The sequence below is a fragment of the Penaeus monodon genome, chromosome 20, assembly GCF_015228065.2.
Source record: "Penaeus monodon isolate SGIC_2016 chromosome 20, NSTDA_Pmon_1, whole genome shotgun sequence".
In the NCBI taxonomy this organism is placed as follows: Eukaryota; Metazoa; Arthropoda; class Malacostraca; order Decapoda; family Penaeidae; genus Penaeus; species Penaeus monodon.
Window position 1 is genome coordinate 42,157,949 of NC_051405.1, and position 796 is coordinate 42,158,744.

The window sequence follows — 796 nt, forward strand, 5'->3', positions numbered from 1 at the left end:
CATGATTCCCAATTTAAGAAAACAGAGAGAAGACACGGCATATCACTTCGATAACTCCCTCGAACATGAATACATATGTATTTTTCAAGGTTAACTTCCTACAAGGCAAGTCACCAGGACCTACGAGGAGGGAATGGGGGGGGGGAGGGCTGGTCCTTTACCAAAGTGAGGCATAAACGACCCAATTTTCCCAGGGATCCTTCTTTCGCTCTCCCCTCGTTGGTCTCCTTCCGACTGACTTGTTGGCGCTGGAATGCTTCTTCTGGAATGGGAAAACACATTTTTTGCCCCTAGGTACCCCCCCAAACGGTGCCTCCTACTGTCGTGGGGAGAGGGGGAGGAGGGGTATTTTCCTTCGCCATCTGAGTATCATAAAGGAGCATTCTGAAGTATTTTCCTGCATGTTTATTACCTGGGAAGCGAAGACAAGCACGCGAAAGTCTAGTCGAGCCAAAATCGCCGGGACATCCGTGTTCAATGACAGCGCAGAGACAGAACTGATATTTAGCGTTTCTTGTTTTATCGAACACTTGGTTCGGACAAGACATGCGAGCAGTGCAACATGAACTGGCAAGTTGTAACAACCTATTCCCTCCACGCTCTCCTCCCCTTCCCCGTCCGCTTCCCCAGTGGCGCGGTGGTGCCAGGTGCTCGATTATTCTCGCCAGGAAGGACGGTCAAAGCCTGGGTGCAAGGTCCTGGCGGCGCAGTGCGGGTTCCGCCGCTGACGAGGAAAGGTTAGCTAACGTGTGTGTTGGACAGACCGGCTACTGGGTGACAGCTGAGCATCGGAGTT

At 52.0% G+C, this 796-nt stretch overlaps 1 protein-coding gene across 1 annotated transcript in view; it reads left to right on the forward strand.

Moving 5' to 3' along the window:
* The first annotated feature begins 498 nt into the window (after positions 1-498).
* Positions 499-796, forward strand: part of LOC119586079 — a 1,175-nt gene continuing 877 nt past the window's right edge. Inside the window, exon 1 of the mRNA XM_037934780.1 lies at positions 499-737. Within this exon, the coding sequence (XP_037790708.1) occupies positions 547-737 (191 nt within the window). The 5' untranslated portion in view covers positions 499-546. The remainder of the gene's footprint in view (positions 738-796) is intronic.